The sequence below is a fragment of the Octodon degus genome, unplaced genomic scaffold (genome assembly GCF_000260255.1).
Source record: "Octodon degus isolate 3935 unplaced genomic scaffold, OctDeg1.0 scaffold00057, whole genome shotgun sequence".
NCBI lineage: Eukaryota > Metazoa > Chordata > Mammalia > Rodentia > Octodontidae > Octodon > Octodon degus.
The window spans coordinates 3,396,494-3,415,511 of record NW_004524633.1 but is presented as its reverse complement, the minus strand read 5'-3'; the positions used below and the strand labels follow the sequence as shown (position 1 = coordinate 3,415,511).

Genomic DNA, 19,018 nt, shown 5'->3' with positions numbered 1-19,018 from the left:
GAGCAGAGTGATGGCAAGTGTGATTTTTTTTTTTTTTTTAACATTTTCGATGTTATTGGCATCATCTCCAGACATAAAACCAGCCTTCCCTCCCCGCCTTCCTAAGCAGCATTCTCTCGCGCAGGACTCTGCCAGATGTTTTTGATTTACTGAAACTGAAGGACCGCTCTGCTCTTCCTCCACGCGTATGCACCAGCACAAAGTGCTAAGCTCGCCTGGATTTGAACTCCAGTCCTCAAGAGTGACGGGAGGCGCAGGCTCGCCCGTGTCAGCTCAGCTGGGAGAAGTGTTTTTAGTCATACGTTGACATGCATTCACTGCTCAGCAGAGAACGGAGTGCAGCGCACACGCGTCTGGTGCTGCTGCCCCGGGTCACGTGGTCCTCTTTGTCTGGGAGAGCTTTTGATGTGTGTCCCAATATTGAGTTTCTCTGCTTTTAATAATCTTATATTCTTTCCTTAATATAAATATCACGAAAATGCTGAATGCTCATCTTCAAAGATCAAGCAGGGAGGGAGAGGTGGGCAGCAGTCCAGTGACTTGGATTCCTAAAATTTCTGCTTGAAAACCTCAATTTAAAAGCTTTATAAAAGCCTCTGCTCAAGAAGCTTGGCCCCTCTATTTAAAATGGAAATGGCCTGTTGCCGTTCCATTCAGAATACTGTTAATTATAGAATAATTAGGTCTCCGCCTGTAGGGACCTCAGACACAGGGCCACGGAGTCCGTGTTTCTGGCTCCATTTGCATCATGGGACACAGAGGTCCTGGAACTGACGGAGGTGGCTTTCACTGCCTGTCTCTGCTCCGGTTAGGCACTCTGCAGCCCGGCTGGGACCAGGACAAGGGACATTTCAGTGCTAAAACTGGCGCACCCCTAGCCAACTGGCCCCGTTTGTCACTCTCTCTTGGGCATCCCAGACCTTGGGGAGTTGAGCAAGAAGCAGTCAGCACGGTTTTCTTGCTCACAGGCGCCTGCCTTGTTGGGGCAGGCAGGTGCCTGGATTCTCACAGTCCAAGTATGGAAAGTGGTGCTCAGAACACTGGGGGCGGGGACCCCGGAGCGCCTGGGGTGGGGAATGCAGGCTGCCCGCCTGGGTCTTCCTGGGACTGAAATGTTCCAGGGGAGTCGGGTCCCCTCGTCTGTAGGTGAGCAAGCGTGCTCCTTCAGGGGTTGTACTGCGCCGGCTGAACACACCTGGCTGCTCAGTTACCCTGAGCTACTCCAGAAATGCCACCATGGAGAGGCTGCGGGGTGGTACCTGTCTTGCAGGGAGTGGGGCAGCTCCGGTTTAGGGCTGATTTAGGGGTGCGTTCCCAGCTGCTTCTACTTAGCACTTGGTCGGCACCGCCTCTCTCCTCCGCACCAGGACACCTGTTGCCCGTCAGGCATGGGCGTGAGTAGTTACACAGAATATCCTGTGCTCTACTTACTGCCTTAGAAGATAGTGCAGCTCTTTATAAAAACCGAGTAGCAACGTTGCCCATTTCTGAGCAGCCCCCTGTGCCAGATACCACAGGTATATTTATATATGCTCATTCAATGCTAGTGCCAATTCTGAAGGATTCCTACTGCTGAAAAACTGCAAGGATCACAGACGATGTGTTCTGAGAATTGGTGTTAGTGCATTTGTCCATTGGAATTGATTAGCTATTTAAATCTCATACCACTTATGAAAAAGGCACCTGCGAAAAACGTTTTTAAAGCCAGCCATGGTGGTGCATGCTTTTAATTTCAGTGTTTTGGGAGGCTGAGGCAGGAGGATCCTAAGTTCCAGCCTAGTTCTGGGCAATTTAGAGAGATCTTGTGTCAAAATAAAAATAAAAAGGGCTGGGGATGTAGGTCAGTGAGAATGTCCTGAGTTACTCAATCCCCAGGTAAAAAAAGAAGAAAAATGTTACTGTTTTCTGGGCAGGTGTCGGAGCTCACTGCTGGAGCAGTGTATTCCCACCCAAATCGCACTGAGGCCGAAACCAGCCTGCATCTGGGGGAGAAGGGAAGAGAATGCTGTGGGTCGGCACTCCAGGAGGCAGGGTGCCGGGCACACAGGGCTGTGTGGGAGGGTGGGGGCTGGAGGGTTTTTTTTTTTTTTTTTCATTTCACTGTAGTGGGTAAAAGAGAGCACCCAGGGCACGCGAGCAGCAGAGAGCACAGGCGGGAAGTCAGACGCCGCCTGCAAACCGAATATCCCTGGGGCCGCTTCAGCTCTCAGGAGGTTCTGCCTCGCCCAGCTCACCGGAAGCCAACTGAGAACCAGCTCCTGCCAGGCTGGTCCTCACCTTGAGGTGGAGCCCCTGTGGGACAGGGAGGCGCCGCCCAGTCACCCCAGCCGCACGGCTGCCCAGGATCACCCTGACCTCGGCCCACGGCGCCTTCCCTGGCTGACGTGTCCAGGGCTGACGTGTCCAGGGCTCCTGGGCCTCCGTGGTACCCACCTCAGGTGCAGTCTTACCTTAGCCGCAACATTACCCACCTGTCCCGTGTGCTGCATGGCTCCTCGGCTTCTCCAGCCTCACACTTCCTTCTCTCCGTGAGCTGCTGGCTGAAAACAAGGGCTACGTGAAGATGAGGCGCTCCCGCGGGCCCCACTGCCTGCCCTGCCTGCCTCCAGGCCTGCGGAGGAGCGCAAGCCGCTCGCGACTGAGCGCTGCAGCTGCCGGGACAGCCGCCCACGCCACAGGAGCCGGTGTCCCGGGCAGGGCGGGAGGGAGGCCCGCAGCCCTCTGCTCCAGCCTGCCCGGCCACGCTCCCAGGAGTGACCTGGAAAGGGACGCAGAGGGAGCCTCTCTGCTTTGCTCGTTGGCAGTCCAGAAGGGACACGAGGGAAGCCGCGCTGATTGTGGCGCTCACCACTGTAACCCCAGGCCTGGGAAGCTGAGGCAGGAGGACCTGACCTCAAGGCCAGCCTGGACGACACAGTGAGACCCTGTCTCAGCAGACAGACAAGCTAGCACAGCTGCCTCGAGCTTGTTCTTGCAGAGGGCGGAGCTTCCTGCGATGCCCAAGAACGTGGGTCTAAGCAGCCGGCGTTGGGTCCTGCACCCCTGCCAGTGCTATGTGTTCTACCCAAGTGAACAGCTAAAGAAAAATATAACCAAAGTTGAACGTGATTGTTTTTTAGCGCCAATGTTTAACACTTGATCTTCTTTAGGGAGAATAAAGTAGCTAAAATATTAGTAGATGCCTCTGTATACACATGCACGTTGAGGACCCAGCGACCGCCCACCTCCGCCCTATGCCTTTAAGTCAGGTTCTTAGTCTTTTTCCTGTTGTGGGGACAAAATACCTGGCACCTGCAACTTAAAGGGGAGGCCTACTTGGCCCGAAGTCTCAGAAGGTGCAGTCCATGGTCTGGGGCTGCGAGGCAGAATGGTCACTAGAGGTAGAGGACCTCTGCTCCCCGGGCAGCCAGAAGCAGGGAGGAAGAGGCAGCAGGAGAGCCATCGCAAGGCACCCACTTAGGGATCCACAGCCTCTCCCCTGGCCCCGCCTTTTCATAGCAGATTTGGCTAACCTTCCTAGAACTCCACCTCTGAGCACCAGACCCTGGGGCACGTCTTGGGCGTCAGTCCCAACAGGCGGGTTCTGTGCTCCCTGAGCTTCCGAGTGTGAGTGCGGCAGAATCGTTTGCTAGGCTGCCAGAACAGCTCTCCGGGCCTCACCCTTGGAGTTGCCGCTCCGAGGCAGAGCTGGATTGTTGGGGTTTCTGACTAGCTCCTGGGCTGCTGCTGAAGTCCTCTTGGAGAAGTCTCAAGGCAGGGCTCATCTTTGAGGGTGAACAGGTAACAGACCTCTTTATTTAGTACCTATAGTGGGATGGTGGCCAGAGCACAGAGATGTGGGTGATTTAGGAGAGAGAGAAGGTGATGGAGGATGGGAGATGGCTGAGGGCCAGGAGTGCAACAAGAGGGCGTGTCGGGTGGTTCAGGGGAGAGGACAACCCCAGCCCCATGTGTTTGGTCCTCATGCAAGTGATTAGAATTTTCCAAGGTGGATGATAGGCACTGAACCCGAAACAGAGGGACAGGCCCCGGGGCCTTCTCATGCTCCCTTCTGTGTGGACCACCAGAAGCGGCGCGTTCTTGGGACTTTCCTGATGATGCTCATTTCCCCGACAGTGCCTTAGTTGCCAGCTGGAAAGCTTTTCCTCTGGGTAAGGAGGGCCACAAAGGGGAGTCGTGGCGATGGAGTGGCCTTCTTTTATCAGTACGGGTGGGATCCAAGTCGGGCAGGCCTTTCTTCTTTGGAGTTTTGAAGCACGAGTTCACCTGCAAATATCAGGGCAGGAAGGAGGCAACTCTTCTCCTTTCCAGTTTCTTCCACCCCGTTGGCTGCAATCACTCAATATGATATTGATTTTAACATTTCCAAGCATGCCATATAGAGGCAGGTAGTCTTGGGTTATGAAGTCATCAGGGTGCTTCCTTCTCTATGTGGTCACTAGCAAAAGAATGCTGTTTTATTTTCTAAGCACTGGGGATCAACCCAGGCCCTCTTCCATGCTAACAAGCACTCTACCATGGGCTGCACCCTTAGCCTCCCAAGTATGTTTTTAAAATGTACTTATAAAAAAAATCATTTCAATGAAGACAGAATGGAAACTGCAATTATTCCTTCTATAGCATATTAGTCATTAGGAGAAATAGTATTCAAATTCCCAAATACCTGTTTGAGAGCAATATTCAGGAAATGATATTTTTATAGTAAACATGTTTAATAAACAGCAGCATAAAATAATCAGTGTTTAAATCGTCTCTGGTGTGTGAAATACAAAACGCACATGGCCTCAGTAGAAAGTAGCCTCTTCATCTTTACAGTTCCAAGCTTGCCTACTCGAAATGCCCACAATAACAAACCAAACTTAAGGACTAGAGTAATTATGTGCATGCAGTGAAAACAAACGAGAGAAATGGCAAGGGAAGGTAGCTAGTTACCGCCATGATACACTTGAAGAAAATGTATATTGAATTAAAAACAAAGAAACAGACCAGGTATAAAAATGCAGAGATATATTTTCACTTCTGTGATACAAACCATAAACATAGTTTTGTGCAAAGAGAAAAAAATCTGAAAAATAAAGTCATCTTACAAAACATTGTCAACAAAGCAAAAGATATTTTTTCAGTCTGTGAAAAAAATATTATTTAGTACAAAGGGGACCGTGTCCTGCAGTGTCACAGTGCTGGCAGGAAATACGTTACTCCGAGTGGTTCCGAAATTTAGCTTGCTCACCTTAATGACCTCAGTTATTCCATACTGTTTAAAAAATAAATGCTATAATTCTTTATAAAAAACTAACTTGAATTTAATTTTTAACCATGAGAATGTTTTTCCAGAGAAGTATTTTACTGGCTCACGGAATGCTAATTTCCCTTTAAGGGACTCCTAAGAAAAACTCAGATTCACTGAAGATGTGTTTACTTAAAATAATAAATATTCTTGGAAAACAATTGATTGTCATATGATAAAATTGTGGTTTGAAGCTTCATCATTAAGCAGTTGCATAGCAACGACAGGATTCAAATATTCTCCTTTACCTAAAGTTAAGAAATACAACGCCTGAGCCTGAATCAGCTTATTTATGCCACAAAAACACGTCTGCGTTTGACTCCCAGGAAAGCCGAATGCAGCCGACCCTCCCGAGTCCGCAGCACGTGTGACTTCACGTTTGCTGGCTGCACTCAGGCTTGGGAAAGCTGTGCCAGATTTTGGTAAACAGACTGCCTACTCTTCTGGTGTCAATGGTATTTTTAAAAAATGGGAACATGAAGGTGTTTCCAGTTCTCTTGCACCATGCTCACGAGACATATCCAGGAAGTACTTTTCACTGTCTCTTTACGTCTCTTACAGCTTTAAAATAAAAAGGAGACCAGGAGACATTGTTCTTACAATAAAGGAGTTTTTTTTTTTTTTAACAAGAGAGATATCAAATATAAAATTCCTTTCTATATAGAACTTGAAACCCATAAGGGTTCTAAATTTGGCCAAGGATGGTAGATGCCAGGAGAGGCACATTCGAGGCCTCCCTCTCGGAAGGTGAAAAGTGTCATGTTGCTTGTTTACTGGCTCTAAGAATTCAAGAATTCAGTTCTTGATAGCCTTTAAGAACACAGGTGTTGCTCAGTAGAAATACTGTAATGTTCTGCAAACTAGGGTACACTGTCTTTGGATTCCAACTATGAGTAAATTGTGAGGATTCTTGGGGCTGGAATAAAATCTGTGAACATTTCTAGCACAGAATTTAAAAAAGCAGGAGACTGTTGCTGGTTACTGGTGCCCTAGCTGGGCTCCTGCTGTCTGGGATGGGGACAGCACCACTTGACACCCCTACACTGGTCACTGCCGCTGCACACCCCACCTACCACCGCACTGCCATCTATCAGTATCATTGCTGGGGGAAGCGCCGTGGAGCTGCCTCCATGTGGTCCCTAGTTCCTGTCTTGGGATGCCCCTTTAGGCTGAGGGACCGTTTTCCTGACTGCTCCTTTGTCGCCTCAAGAGCAGCTCATCGATGTGAACAGTCAGTCAGCAGTCACTTCCGGCACCTCCTCCAGCTGTGTTTGCTTGTGTTCTAGGCCCTTGCCTTTCAAGGGCTTTTGTAAGCGCACAGAGACAAGGGGCAGTGTGGGAAAGCCTTCACCATGGGAAGGGGCGTTCCGGAAGAGGCCCCCCGCCAGCCAGCCGGAGGAGGAGGCTCTGGCAGGACTGGCACCAGGCTCATTTCCATCCCCGATTTCACACTTGGCTTACTGTTTCCTCACTGCTCCTGAACTTGGCTTCTGTCTGACAGAGTCTACGCCGATCCGTGTCACTTGTGAACATTTGTCCTGAAGAAGGGACAGCAGGAAGACGGTGCCACGGGCTGTGCGCTTCACGGAGAGGGCGGGCACGGCAAGGCACCGAGATGCAGCACCGCTGACCTTCCTGTTTGGTGTCATGCTTGATCTCGAGTTTCCTTCCTCTTTGCGGGTGTGAGGTCTTCAGTACTTGAATCTGCACGTCCCAGCCCCCTGCCACGTTGCCCACCGAGGGACGCTGACCCCACGAGCTGTGTTCCTGGCTGGTCCATCCCGCTCCGTGAGACACAGCTAAGGCTTCACAGGAGATACTTGCTGCAGTGTCTGCTAAATGAGAACCTAAATAGAAACGTTTGAAAATAACTCTCTTCTACGGCTTCCTAGTCTGTTCCACACACACAGCTACAAGGGTCGTACCTTTACAGTTCTGCAGAAATCACTGACTCGCTGTGCCCATGAATGTTGGTGTCTCCTAGCAGAGACGGTTGCTTGGAGTCTATTTTGTAGGGTTTTTGAGATTTGTTGCTAAAAACCGTGATGCCCATCCCACCGGGATGGCTGGGGATAGACATGTGTGGCAGCAGGGGGATGTTGGCTTCCTGATTTGACCCCGAGGAGGGCAGGCTGGTCACGTGGCCAGTGCTGGTGGAGCCACTGGCACTGCTAGGGGACCGGCTCTTGGGAGGGGGGCAGTGCTGGATCACCCTGGGGGGACCTGTCGGCTGGTAGTGGGCAGCCGGGAAGGCCGCATAGCCAGGAGGTATCGGGTACCCGTTGATGGGGATGAAGTGCTGGTTCTGAGGTATTGGAGGGCCGAGGAAGCCCGCGATCTGGCCCTGGGGGATGCCCTGGCCGGGGAACACGTAATTGGGAAAGCGGGGATTGCTGAGACTGCTCACAGGGCTGGCGCTGAGGGAGGTTGTCTGCGTGGTGGCGTTTCCCCCTGAGGGCGTGGTGGAGCTCGTGTGGCTGGACAGCCCCTCCCAGGCCCGGAGGCGGACGTGGATGTCTTTGAATCTTGGTCTCCGGGAGGGGATCTCGTTCCAGCACTCGGTCATGAGGCTGTACATCCGGGGCGGGCAGTCCTCGGAGCACGGCAGGAGCTGCCCTTTGCGTACCATCTCGATCACTTCCTGGTTGCTGAACCCGTAGTAGGGCTGCAGGCCAAAGCTGAAGATCTCCCATAAGACAACCCCAAAGGACCAGATGTCGGAATCAGAGGAGAATTTGCCATACACGATGGCCTCGGGGGGCATCCAGCGAATGGGCAGTAGGGACTTGCTCTGCACCCGGTAGTAATCCGCGGAGTAGACCTCCCTGGAGAGCCCAAGGTCTGAGATTTTCACGTGCAGCTGCTCCCCGAGGAGGACGTTGCGAGCAGCCAGGTCCTTATGCACAAAGAAGCGGCTGGCCAGGTACTCCATGCCGGCGGCGATCTGGATGGCGATGTGCAGGAAATCCCCGTGGTCCAGGCTGGACCTCACTGTGCCGTCCTCGTCGCTGCTGCAGCCGACGTCCGAGTGCGGGGACCGCATGATGAGGAACTCGTGCAGGTCGCCCTGGTTCGTGTACTCGAAGAGCATGCACACGGGCTGCTCCTGCGTGACAGCGCCCAGCAGGCACACGATGTTCGGGTGGTGCAGCTCGGCCAGCAGCGAGGCCTCCTGCTGGAACTCCGTCCACTGCTGCGGGTTGTTACAGTCCTTCAGGGTCTTGATGGCCACCAGCTGGGCGTGGTCCATGCCGGGGAGGTACAGGTGGCCCTTGTAGATCTTCCCAAGGGCGCACTCACCCAGCTCCTCCATGAAACGCACGGCAGACAGCGGCAGCTCTTTCGCCTTGCTCTGGAGGAAAGGAAGGAAAATGCAGGTTATTACAGTCCTCAAGTCAAGATGTCGCCTCTGGAAGGAGGGGGAGCCCACCGGAAAAGGCTCCATAAATAGATCAAAAGCATGGGCTGAAGCTAATGGTGATGTGCTTCTTTAAGTTTTCAGCAAAGTAAATCTTACCGATCATTATAGTTTTGTTTGTAATAGCAAAAGATTAGAAATAACCCAAATGTGCCCCAGAGGAGGCTGATTAAATAAACTGTGGTGGAGCGAGGGATACCACACTGCGTACAGTCGTGAAAAAAGTGTGCTGCCACGTAAAGTTCTTCGATCCTGTTGCTCAGTTAAAAGCAAAGGAACAGTGATGCCGGGGCCGCCGTTCATACAAGATGAGCAATGAGCATCTTCACATTTCTTCGCGTGAAGAGCAAGCAGAGGGTGCGTAGGCGGAAGGAGGCAGTGGTTACGGAGTTTGGAATTTTTATTTCATGCTTTTTTTATACTTCAAAATTTATGAGGGCCAGCCAGATACTCAGCAGACTACAGCGCCTGCTTAGGCAGAGCGCAGGGACCAGGTTAGACCCCGGGGTGCACCGAGATGGTGACTGACACTGGGCGTGGTGGCGCGCGCCTGTAATCCCAGCGCTTGGGAGGCTGAAAACAGGAGGATCACTACCAGTCCAATCTACGTAGTGAGACCCTGTAGACCCTGTACTAAATCCAAAAAAACTCCAGCCAAATAAACAAACAAAAACCCCCCTAAAAACCAGGGGAATGAGCAATCAATTTAAAAACCGGAATAATTAAATTTAAAAACATTGGGCCCATCTTCTCAGCTGGCTAATTAGAAATACTTTTCAGCAACTATAGGTGTATCTGCTAATTTTCCTTTGCTTACAGGGCCTGGGCTTGCTTTTCCCTTCTGGCCAAGGGAAAACCTGGGGTTTCCTGCATATGGAGGCAGTGCTCAGACACTGGGCTCTGCCCCCGGCCTAGGGTCTGCACAGGAAAGCAGGTGATGAGAAAGGTGGTCAACCACCACAGGCTTGTCCGGTTCTCTTGCAGCACTGATGGCTACTTCTGTGGCAAGGGTAACCCAGGGTGGCCTCCCATGAAGATGGGGACCGCTCTGTCAGATCCAGAGGTCGCCCCAAGCCATCGTGCACTAAGGTGGGACCTGTGCAGGGTGGTGGGCCTGGGGGCTGGCAGCTGCGGAGGTGGGGCCAGGTCGGAGGGGCAGGTTGCTGTGGGCGAGCCCCGGAAGGGCTCATCTCCTGCTCCTCCGCGCTCTCGCTGCTTCCTGGCCACCACCACTGGTGGAGCCCTCTCCCCACCAGGCCCCTCTGCCCTGCCATGGCGGACTGAAACGGGATACATAATAAACCTCTCCTCTTTTAAGTTTTTGTGTCAGGTATGTTGTTCCAGCAGCCATGAAGTGAGTAGAATGAGGGATTTCAGTGATAATGTTTGCTAATGGCGCCAGTGAGTCCGACTGATGTGACACTTATTGGAATAGGATGGTAGGTATTCCTTTCTGACCTAAATGTGATTCCTAGGCCTTTGATAACAGAGAGGATAGGAGACTGGCACCAAAATTTCTTTGGGGAAAACGAGAATTGGGAAATAAGCTCATATACTGCTAGACTGATTTTCTGAGGAGCTAGAAGCAGTACCCTCCACTTCCTACTCCTCTCACCCATGGACAGTAAGTGTGACTCAAACCAAGGGGGCTTCAAGCCCACACAAGTCTGGGTTTGCATTCTGGACTGCTGTTTCCTATTAGTCATAGTTCGTAGCCCGCAGCACCCTGTGCCAGGCACTTGGCAATGCCCACTCATAACCACCCTTTGCGGCGGATCCTGGTCAGCAGTGGCCGACCGTGGGTGACTTTCTCTGCCTGTGTCCACAGCTACGCAGTCCCATAACTGCCGCACACGGTTGCAGCAGGGAATAAATGCAACTCTGCAGAGAAGTAGCATCCGCCCACCCAGAGCTCTGTAAATCGCTTTTCTTATCCTTGTGAGGGAAGTAGTCAAGAAAGCGGAGTAAGGGCAAAAGATTTACGTTTTCAGCCCTCAGTAGCTCTAGCGTCTCAGATAATTCCCTATCTGCTTTTAAAGATTGTGTTTAAGTGTCTTCCCATTAGCCTGTCTGTCCTATAGTTCTCAGTTGCTGTTATTTCTTAAAACCTTACAAAGTAAAAGAGGATTAGTGTGGAGCCCGTGGAGTTCGAGTGGCTGGGCGGCTGCGGCTGCTGCTCCTCTGAGGCTGCAGGCGAGCAGACGCAGAAGAGTGGGTCGCAGCAGCAGGCCCAGCGGCGGGGCAGGGGAGGAAGGGCTGCAAGAGATGTGGCCCCGGGTCCCTGAGCTGGCCGCATTCCCCGCCACCAAGGGAAGCAGGCTGGTTCTTTCAGGTTCATTTCTGGAAGAAAAACTTTTACTTTTGCCATCTTACAGATGGAGGAAGAGGCTAACTGGAAGGGTGGAGAGTTTTCCAGGTGCTAAGAAGCTGCCGTGGCGTCTGCATGGCATCTGTCTCGGCCACGCTGCTCTGGCGGAGCCCAGTGTGGCACGCTGGCTAGCACGCTGGCTGGACATACACGCAGCGTCCACGCTCTGCCTGGGCCACACCACAGAGGGCCACAAAGCTTGCCAGATGCAGTGCCTGGTACGACCGTGACCTCGTGACACGGAGGGGCGCTCTGCCCCCAGAGTGCCTGGTGCTTCAGCACCCACGGGCCACAGAGGGCCGCAGCTCGCCAACAGTCTGGACAGAAGAGAGGACTGGTTTTCTAGGGCTACGCAGAACCACCTTCCCCCCTAGAGCTCCTCAAACCCAAATTTGGGGGTCTGCTTTGGAAGGAAGGAGAGAAGGTCCTGAGGTGGCAGATGACGCAGAAGCCTCTCCCCCGAACACCTGTGTGACAGCCAGCAGGGGCGTGCCCAGGAAAAGCCAGTGCGGCTGGGTTTCAGGGGGAACCATTTACATGGTGATTTTCATTTCTTAAATGCTCAGGTTACTTGGCACAAATGAGTCTTAACTATAGGGCCATTTTCAAATTTTACATAAATCCTGAACTAGTTAAAAAATAATAAAGACCCTTAAAGAAGCAGTCGGTAGACGGCGAGGTGACGGCAGGAAACTAGCTGTATTGTTAGGGAACAGATGGTTTACATTACGCAAACCCTTTAGGCCAAGCTTGTTTAGGTCTGGCATATTGTAAATTATATTTCAGTAATGAAAGTGAAATGACCTCCGCTTGACCCCAAGCGGGCTCTGTCGGTTTGAGCCAGGGAGTGGGGAACCATGAAAGAAAGTGAAGCCATAAGCCTTGGCAGTTGGCGTTGGGCTCATTTCAAGTGAAGGGGTTATAAATCTGTTTAGTTTTCGTTTGACAAGTATTTGTCATACAGGGTTGTACAAAATGTAAAGAAGTGTAAAATACACAGGAGGCCCAGGGCCAAAATAAACGGAGTACAAAGCGGTGGAGGAATGGGCGGCCGGGCTCCCCTCTCTCTGTCACCCCTTCCATTAGCCGGATGACAGGACGGGCCGGCTGAGCGGGGCTAGAAGGCAATTAAGCGCCTTAAAGCTGAACCAGCCTTCGGGTGAAATGTGAACATCTTTACTCCTCAGAGTAAACGCACATCTGCCTGAGCGTGGCCTCAGAAATTATATAATTTTTGCCAGAGGGGGAGGAGTAGGAGGAGGTGGGGTAGAAGGGGGGACAGATAAAAGCTGATGCAGAAGCTGATACGCTGGGTGAAGGCCCGATGCAGCACCTCCTTGGGAAATCTCTGGGTAACCAACCGTGTTAGGGTCAGAATCAGCCCAGTGGAGTGGGCACCGGCTGGCAGTGGGAGAGTGCTCCTCCTCAGGCAAGCAGGGAGCCCTGGTCCAACTTTCAATATGGCAGTGCATGCAGATGGACAGAAAACTTCCATTTCCCTTCTGGGCTTCTTCCCGAAGGGGCCGAAGGCGGCGTCCTCGGGGTGATCCGCACATGCGTGCACAGGGCCTCCTCTCAGAAGCAGCCTTTATGTCCATCTGCGCGTGAGCAGAAAAAGAAAACGTGGCACTGCACGCCGCAGCGCGCTGCCCTGCCGTGAAGGATAAACCAGAGTCACCTGTGGGAAACTCTGCACCTCGAGACCACGGGGCTAGGTGAGAGCACTCGGGCATGGCCACTGCGTGGCTCCTAACACAGGAGGCCCACCGCACAAACACACGGAAGAGCAAATGGAAGCCAGACAGAAAATGGGGAGGGAGAGTTGCTGCAAAATGAGGGCACCGGGAGGCGGAGGCACGGAGGGCACGGAATCCTGTGGCGACGTGCCAGGTGCACACCAGCTCCACGTGGGAATGCGATGGTTGCGTGCCACAAATGTGCACTAAGAAAAATGAAAACTTGGGCCAGTCAGATAGCTCAGTGGACTAAAATGCCTGCTTAGGCTGAGTGCAGCAGCTTGGGTTCCATCCCCAGCATGCTGTGCTGGCCCTGGTGGCCTGGGCGTGGTGGCACGCACCTGTGGTCCCAGTGCTTGGGAGGCAGAAAACAGGAGGATCACTGCTAGTCTGACCAGTGTAGTGATACCCTGTAGACCTTGTACTAAAAAAAAAAAAGTGTGCGGACAGTGACCTTGTCTTTGAGCCTGCTATGGCAGTCACCCTTGGGTGACAGGAATTGGAAGGGACCTTCCTGGAGGGGAAGCTTGCCACCCTGCTGCAATTTCCTGCTCGCTGGGTGAAGGGGATGATTGGGGATTGCCTGGTGGCCATCAACAGCTGTGTGCAGCATGAAGCCAGCTCTGTGACCTTCTCCTCCGTCCTGTTGGGAAGGACAGTTCTACCCCAAGTCCAGCTGGCTGCAGCCTTGAGGACAAGAAGCAGAGCCGCAGGCTGGTGCAGCGCAAGCCTGGATGGTGGGCACCAGGAAGGCCCAGAAGCCCATGGCCAGCTGCAGCCGAGGGTGTCAGCTGCGCCAGGCTGGGTCGGTCTTGGCTTCTTGAGGACCAGGCTGACTGGCCTTCCATGTCTCTGAAGCTGCTCCAGGCAGGCAGACACAGGTGCTGGCAACAGGGCAAGGCCCGTGTCCCAGTGCTGTCCTCGTCCCCTTAGATAATGGGAGACAGACCGTGGCCCAGCTGGAGTCACAGGCAGGCTCGCTGGCCCCTTCTCTCGGGCAGCACAGTTCTAGGCTCCACAAGCCGGCCTCAGCCAGCCTGGGGGACCTGGTCCATGTCTCCGGTAGTAGAGGCCTGAGATTCTCCCTGTCAGAAGCTGGCAAGGGGGTGCTGACCGGAAGACTCTTCTGGGAGAGCCCCTGGAATATGGAGGTGGCCTTCCGAAGGAGACACACACTTAGCCCTGGGAATGCCTCTCAAGAATCGCACATACTATTCTGAGGTAGAGGAAACTGCTCGAAAAGACGCTTTGCAAACGCAGGTGCGAGGAGAGTGCCAGAACCGCCGACCAGCCCCTACCGAGCGGCTCGGAAGTAGCGACCTTCTGCTTGCCTCCATGTGCCTGCCTGCTGCCCCAGCGGCTCAGGAGGCAGAGGCCGGACGTCAGGGATTCACGCCAGCCTGAGCAACTCGGCACGTAGCGAGGGAGGACCGTGTCTGAAAGTGCAAAGGGGTAGGGATGTAGCTCCATGCTCCCTGGATCCAGTCTCCAGTCTCCAGTCCCTCTCCCTCTCCCTCTCTCTCTCTCTCTCTCTCTCTCTCTCTCTCTCTCTCTCACACACACACACACACACACACACGCACACACACCCTCTATGGACATGAGTCATGCCATCAGTTCTGTTTCTTGCACAGCCTGCCATTTAGAATTTATCTCAGCAGCTGGTTGCTTCGGTCAGGCAGCTGATTTGGCTGCTGCTCCATGCCGAAGAGACTGGCACAGGGGACACCTTGGAGGAGTCCTGCAGGGACGCACAGCTCCCTTCCTGCTGTCTGGGACCTGGCTGCCACGTGCTGCGTGCTGCGATCCTTGCTCTGCTGGGTGTTTTGGATGCTAATGTGTCCGGCTGTATGCGCTTTGTGTACATCAATGCCTGTCCGCCCCACTATAGAACCATGAGAAGGGCCACTGTGACCAGCCCTCAGTCAACAGCTGGAGAACCCCAGGGACACAACAGTTGGTGGCCCAGCAGGTTGCGGCTTACTTCAGACTCCAGAGCTGGCCTGGCCTGTGACCCTACTGGGTTCCCGTGCACTGTCCGAGATAAGTGCTCTGTGTGTTCACTCATTCAACCCTCACCAGTGTCCTGTGAGTCACACCATGACGTCCCACTTTAGGGATGGAAACATGAAGTTATGGTGAAGCACTGCGCCTAGCAAAGCGCCTCTCAGAAATGGTGATGGCCGGATTCTGATCCGAGTGTGCCTGACCGCAAAGCTGCAGCACGTTCTGGGAGGAGGCACAGGGTTTTCACAGGCTCCTGGAAGGGGCTCCCCCACGGGCAAAGGATGACAGCTGCCAAGTGGGACGCTGCCGCTGGAGAACTCGTGGTCTGAGCTGGCTCTGCGGCTGACAGTGCTCTCTGTGGCTGCGGGTTGGTCATGAAAGTCCCCACAGGCACCCTTGCCCTGGATTCATCCCGAGAGCCAAGAGAGCCTTTGGATGTGACCGTTTTCCACATGTGCACTTGGCTGTTTGCAGGAAGCTGCCAGCCTCTCAAGCTCTCTCCCCTTCTTGTGCATTTTATTGGTTCTTAGGTAAACAGTGCTGGATTTGCAGAACAGTCCACTGTACTCCCCAGCGGAAATGACTACATTTTAAAAGCTAAGAGGCCACAGCCCCGTGACTCCAGGAGGTTGCAGACATTTCCAAGGCTGCAGCTGAACAAGCGCCGCTCGTGCAGTCCAGTTCTAGCAGAGGCTCCCGCCCACACCGTGCTGTCTTGCTCAGAGCTCAGCTGTGCTCCTCTGGAAGTGCACGCTCTACCTTCTGAGCCTTTCTGGGCTGCAGTGTGCAGCTTTCTGGAAGTCGGCTGGAGTGCTCAGCGGGGAGCAAGGTCGACCCTGCAGTGGAGTTGAGAAAGCCCAGAGCAGAGCTCTCTTCTGCTTGGAAACGGACCCAGCAGACGCCGAGAGCTTTGGTGCAAGCCTGAGCACCAGGCTGTTCTATCAGGCTCGTACGTTTCAGCCAGCTGGAGAGCCAGGCAGGAGAGTGACATGGACGTCCCCGGGCTCGTGACCTGGGAAGGCCGGGTTCTGGTTTGGCAGTGCCTCTCGGTCGCATGAGTCTGGGTAAATCTCCAAGCCTTGGTCTGCCACACTCCACCCCTCCAGTCAGGCTCAAATTTGTGCTTGCTTCGTCGGGCCACGATGAAGCAGCTACTGAGATAAGACGGTGTTAGCCTGGTGTCTGTGGCCATGCTGTCCTCAGCGTTGAGCTGAGGTTAGCTGTGTCCCGGACGCCCTCCCAGCTGGCCTGGCTGCACCCTCTGTACCCCACTGGATTATAACCAGGGTGTGAGCAGCGTGTGGCAAGGGACATTACACTAACAGGACTGACCGAAGAAATACCAGAGCTGTCTAGAGCACTGCATGTGGAATCCTGGCTGTCCCCACCCCAGGTCACACTGGGGGACACTGGACTAAGAGCTTCCTGTTGCCCCACCCTGTCCTGGACTCAGTGGTGGCCTCATGAGAGTTTTCCTCAGCACCATCACAAAACTAAGGGCCATTTCTAGCTACTGAGCGCCTGGGAGATTCCAGACACACGATCGCGAGGTGCTAGAAGTTTCCCTCTTGAAGGGGGTTTTCATCCTTTCTTTGAGCTGAGAGAATAAAGGTTCAGAGGAGTAAGGAGCGTTATTTGCCAAGGATCTTAGTCAGTGAAGCCCGAGATTTGAAATCCTATCTCTCTGCCTCTAAATCCCAGCGCTTTGAAGATAATCAGAGTAGCTTGGAGGAATAAAAAACAAAAAAAATGTGGCTGGAGAGGTCAGGTAGGCTGAGCTGGGGGAACTCAGCACTGGGATGAATTTTGTAAAGTGACTGGCCCTTCAGGCTGGAAGGTCCTTATACTCAAGGGCAGGGTGAAATCAGCACGGGTGGGGTGCAGGGAAGACGGCCCACGTGAGCAGGCATTCTGTGTGGGGAGGTAAGTGTCAGAGGGGGACAGCATGAGAAGGCAACTGGAGGAAAGCCCAGGGTGAATGCCTTCAAGATGGTGGGAAGCACAGCACGTGCCCCAGAGAAATCCAAGGGAGGTGGACTCAGGAAAGGTCGCTGGATTAAATGACACAGTTGTGACTCCCAAAGGACCAGGCCATGATGGTGTGAGCTTGGGAGCTCGGGAGGCGCTGGCTGTACGGGAAGAGTGGGAATGTGGTGGGGCTGGGCCGCTCAGAAGCATAGGGATGCCTGGCAAGGAGATGTGCGGGTTGGCAGGGCTGGACGGGGACCTGAGACGTGGGGATTCCAGCAAGCCCCTGGATTTTGCAACTGCACTGGCTGGGAAGGAAAAGGGGACACATGCCTCAGTGTAAAGAAACAGCCCTGGCAAGAGCCAGGGACACTGGGAAATACAGCAGGGCCAGCAGCTTCAGGACACAGCGTGCCTTGCCCCTCGCCCTCACCCACGCATGCATGGGCCATGAGCTGCAGGCGTCTGCTGTTCCCCAGGCTCCTGCACTCAGCCTCTCAGTGCCCGACCCTGGAGGCGGGACGGGGTGCACCCTGCACTGGAAGGGGACACTCTGCCTGCTCCTTCGCTGGGGGTTGAAGCCCATGACCCCAGGTCACTGCCGCTTACCCGTGAGTGTCTGGGAAGGTGGAGGCAGGAGAGACAAAGGAAAAGTGAGTCTGAAGCAAAGCTAGCTTTCCCAAGGAACACACAAACATATATATACACACACACACACACGCATGCGCACACACGCACGTGCACACACACGCACGCACATGCGTGCTGTACAATTCATAGTGCAATCTCAAAAGCTTTTGCCTTTCAGGTACTAGAACCTTAAATAGATTGCAATCTTTTGCTGATCAAAATAAAAGGAAAATAAACAGCCTTTGCTCTGGTACCTACTGTTTTCCCTGAGCAGCTGAGAAAATGGAGCTGGGAAAGGCTGGCTGCCTCTCTGAGCCCTGGGTGTGTGTGTGTGTGTGTGTGTGTGTGTGTGTGTGTGTGTGTCCAGACTTTGAGGGGACACCAGGCACAGCATCCTGGCTTGCTGCCCGCCTTGCCTCTCTGGTCCCCGCTTCCTTTCCCACCGACCTCCTCACTGGGCCAGGGCCAGGGCCCGGCTGTCCGCGGCCACCTATTATTGCCTGGCGGTATCGCTAATTCCGGGAACCTCCTCCTCTTAATCCAAATGCTCAGGGGAGCACCAGCAGCTCAGCAGATGAGAGATGGAAACAGATTGAACCCCGAAGGTCACATTCATGTAGATAAATACAAGCTGGAGCCCCTGAATTTTGAAAAAAAGAGGGTAAGGGGAGGGCAGAGCAGCTCCTGTCCTTCATTCCCAGAACCTTGGAACCCTTTTGATTTTGCTCCAGAAAAGTGTTTTTTTCAGTTCTCCCTCCCTTTCTTCTGTACGTACCCCTCCTTTTAGGTTTTATAGGTACGAGTACTAGTCATGCGGTGACCTTTCAAAGCAGTTTTAAAGACGAGCTGTTTACTTTCAGGAATTTTCTGAGGCCCCGAAGCCCTTTGTGCCTTTTCCAAGAAAGGCTCTCAGTAGGAATCAAAACAAACAGCTGAAGAGCTCCGGTGTGGCTGGAGCCAAATCTCTCTGGAGAATAAGGAAAAGGAAAAGTTAGCCTTTGTGCCTGTCCTTTCCTTTCTCCTCCCCCAACTCCAGCAAAGGCTGGAGCCGGTCATGCATCCGGTCTGGCTCAGGAGGGCTTTCAGGTCCTGTGAGGCTGGGAGGCGCGCGGCACAGGGCTCACTCCTGTGGTGAGCCAGAGACTGGGACAGCCAGGCTTGCTTCTCTGGGGCTCTGGGAAAACTCAGGCTGGTGAATTCCACATCCGTCTCTGGCTGCTGCCATTAGTCCTGGGGATGGAGCTGCTTCCCTCAGGCACAGCGGTGACCAAAGTTTCCAAATCTTACAGAGGGTCAGCAGCTCCAAGGGCCTGTGGTCAAGCTGGCCAAACCCAGTGGGAGTCAGTTGTTGCTGGACTCCGCCATGTTTTACATAATTCACTCTGAAAATGTTATGGGGGTCAGTAACAGCAAGGGCTTTCTCAGGGTTGAAACCCGATATCTATACTTCACATCCACCAGTCCCTGCCTCTGTGAGGCTCAGCAAGGCGGTCTGCTAGACTTCAGTCTCTCTGGTTGTAGAGCGGTGACACTGGCAGCTGGATGCAAGAGCTGCAAGAGTTAAGTGAGGTAGTGGGGCAGGCAGGGCCTGAGTGTGTCCTGCT

At 53.5% G+C, this 19,018-nt stretch overlaps 1 protein-coding gene across 1 annotated transcript in view; it reads right to left on the bottom strand.

Annotated features, from left to right (window-relative positions):
• Positions 1 to 4,992: 4,992 nt before the first annotated feature.
• Positions 4,993 to 19,018, bottom strand: part of Ror1 (receptor tyrosine kinase like orphan receptor 1) — a 100,883-nt gene continuing 86,857 nt past the window's right edge. Inside the window, exon 8 of the mRNA XM_004634016.2 lies at positions 4,993 to 8,639. Coding sequence (XP_004634073.1) covers positions 7,215 to 8,639 — 1,425 coding nt within the window. The 3' untranslated portion in view covers positions 4,993 to 7,214. The remainder of the gene's footprint in view (positions 8,640 to 19,018) is intronic.